This window comes from Octopus bimaculoides, chromosome 3, assembly GCF_001194135.2.
Source record: "Octopus bimaculoides isolate UCB-OBI-ISO-001 chromosome 3, ASM119413v2, whole genome shotgun sequence".
Taxonomy (NCBI): Eukaryota; Metazoa; Mollusca; class Cephalopoda; order Octopoda; family Octopodidae; genus Octopus; species Octopus bimaculoides.
Window position 1 is genome coordinate 68,292,654 of NC_068983.1, and position 2,506 is coordinate 68,295,159.

Here is a 2,506-nt window from a genome sequence, read left to right on the forward strand (position 1 = left end):
AAAATAATATCTATATCTGCTATTCGCTTGGCATTTTTTAAGTATACATGTTATTACACAATTCAAAAACATCAGTTTTTCGTTTTCAACCTCCACTTCATTGATGACTGATTTTCTGAGTACTAATAAATAGTCCGGCACCTCTTTTAGTCCGGACAAATTACGACATGGTACCTGAAATTCCTCCGACCGCCAAACAAGGGTGTCACTGTTTACTTTATCACTGATACTGATCGTTCTCGATTTTGTGTGATATTTTTAAGGATTATTTTACACACATTTAATCTGAACATGGCTTCTAAGAAAGATGCAAGTGTCGGTTGTGGTGTAAAGCGTAAACACCAGTCGATATCGATAAAAGATAAGGTAGAACTATTGCAAAAACTGGAAAGTGGCGTTTCAATACGAAAACTATGCAATATGTATGGCATCGGTTCATCAACTGTTTACGATATAAAGAAGCAGAGAGAGAAACTATTTAAATTCTATATAGACAGTGGTTGCAAGAAGCAGATGGGTGTAAGAAAAACTATGAAAGGTGTTAAAAGTATTGAACATGATCGAGCAATGAAGGATTGGATTCAAAAACGTCGGCTTCATGGAGAGGAATTAACAAGTAATATGTTAATGGAACAGGCTAAGATTTTCCATCGTCAACTTAATTTAGATTATGAATGTGATTATAGTGAAGGATGGCTTCAAAGGTTTAAGAGACGTCAGGGGATTTCCTTACAGAAATTGTCTACGGATAAACGGTTTGCGAAGGAAGGAACTGTCGAGTATATTCAGGAATTTTCTAAATTTATAACTCGCGAGTATCTTACCCCCGAACAAGTGTATAATGCCGATGAAACGGTATTATATTGGAGATGTATACCAAAAGGTGTTTTGACCAGAGAGGACAAAGAAGGATTTGAACGATCTAGGGAAATAATTACTATTTTAGGATGCTCAAACGCAGCAGGAACCCACAGATGTAAACCACTAGTTGTAGGGAAAAGTAAATGTTCAAAGGCGTTGAAAGACACAAAAGAATACCCAATAATATACCGTACAAATAAAAACGGCAACATTACCACTGCCATTACTTTAGAATGGTTAGAAAAATATTTTGTGCCAGAAGCCAGAGCCCACTGCACATCCGTAGGGCTACCAGAAGACTGCAAAATTCTTCTCATTTTGGATAACTGCTCGACTCACCCTAAGGCTGAACTAAGTCAAAAGAATGTTTTTACTTTGTATTTACCACCAAACTGTGCATCGCATATCCAGCCACAAGAGCAAGGAATACTTGACTGTCTGAAAACAGAGTACCGCTTACTTTTCATGAGACATATATTAGATGTAGTAAATACTGGTATGCCTTTAGAGAAATTTATGGCAGAATTTAAAATAGATGACCTGCTTTATTATATTGCTAACGCTTGGCAGAACCTAACAACATCAATACTAAAGGCTGGCTGGCATAAGTTATGGCCTAAGTTGATGCATGATAATCCAATTGAAGAAAAGTTTGGATATAACTGGACAGGATTTCATTTACAAAAGGAAAAAGAAGTTGTCGATGAGTTGCTGGATTATGCTGAGAATATTACTGGAGATGATGCGAAATGCCTAGCAGATAAACTTAATAACGAAAACCTGTCTGAATGGTTAAGTATCGACGAAATATCACCTATTGTCTATCACAATGCTGGTCCCGATGTTGTAGGTGTTTCTCTGATTTCTGGCAGCAACAGCGGTGTTGAAGAATGCAAAGATAAAAATGAAATTGATGAAAGATTTAGTATTGAGAAGATAATTGACTTGTTGGCTGAAGTAATTACAGGGTTAGAACAACGTAACTTTATGAGTAAACAAGAGCTAATGAGTCTATATTTGATATATGAAAAGCTACATGTGGAAAAATCAAAGCAATTGTAACGAATTTTCTGAAATGAAAAGCCTAGCCTCAAGCATTATATCGTGTAAGAGACCAACGTACATCACCTTTTACTGAATTGACTCTTATTGAGACAGACCATCACTAGTCGTTTAACGTTCTGCACTTATCATTGTATACAAAACAGTAAGACGAAAAGATAAGGCATAATGGCTGTGAATGTTGAACTACTGATGGCGATATGGATAAAGCTTAAATCTTACCATTGTGCCGTGCCCCTAAGCAAGGTACATAACTCTGCTTACTTCAGTGCACCTGATTGACATATAAGTTTCACTCCCTACTTCATAGTTGAATGGTAAGTGCTACAAGTAAAACTATCCCACCCGTGCTCGCACAAGAAAATGGAAGTTGAAATTGTGTAATGTATTTGCATCCAAAAACGTTGTATTGTTTTCTCCTTCCTCACACCATAAAAGCATGTTGAAACTGTTATCTATAAAAATGCATATTAATAACATAACCCAACTTCTATGAATTTGAGGCTGCATTGAACATTTTTAACTTTACGACTTTGGTGTTGGTAGTACTACAAAATACTTTGTAAGTACAGATATTGATAAA

At 36.1% G+C, this 2,506-nt stretch overlaps 1 protein-coding gene across 1 annotated transcript; it reads left to right on the top strand.

Annotated features, from left to right (window-relative positions):
- Nucleotides 1-291: 291 nt before the first annotated feature.
- On the top strand, nt 292-1,923 carry LOC106872090 (jerky protein homolog). Its single transcript, XM_014918949.2, has one exon. The coding sequence runs from the start codon at nt 292-294 to the stop codon at nt 1,921-1,923; it is 1,632 nt and encodes a 543-aa protein (XP_014774435.1).
- Nucleotides 1,924-2,506: the final 583 nt, after the last annotated feature.

Coding starts and splice junctions, on each gene's coding strand:
- LOC106872090 (XM_014918949.2), top strand. CDS start 292: ATGGCTTCTAAGAAAGATGCAAGTGTCGGTTGTGGTGTAAAGCGTAAA.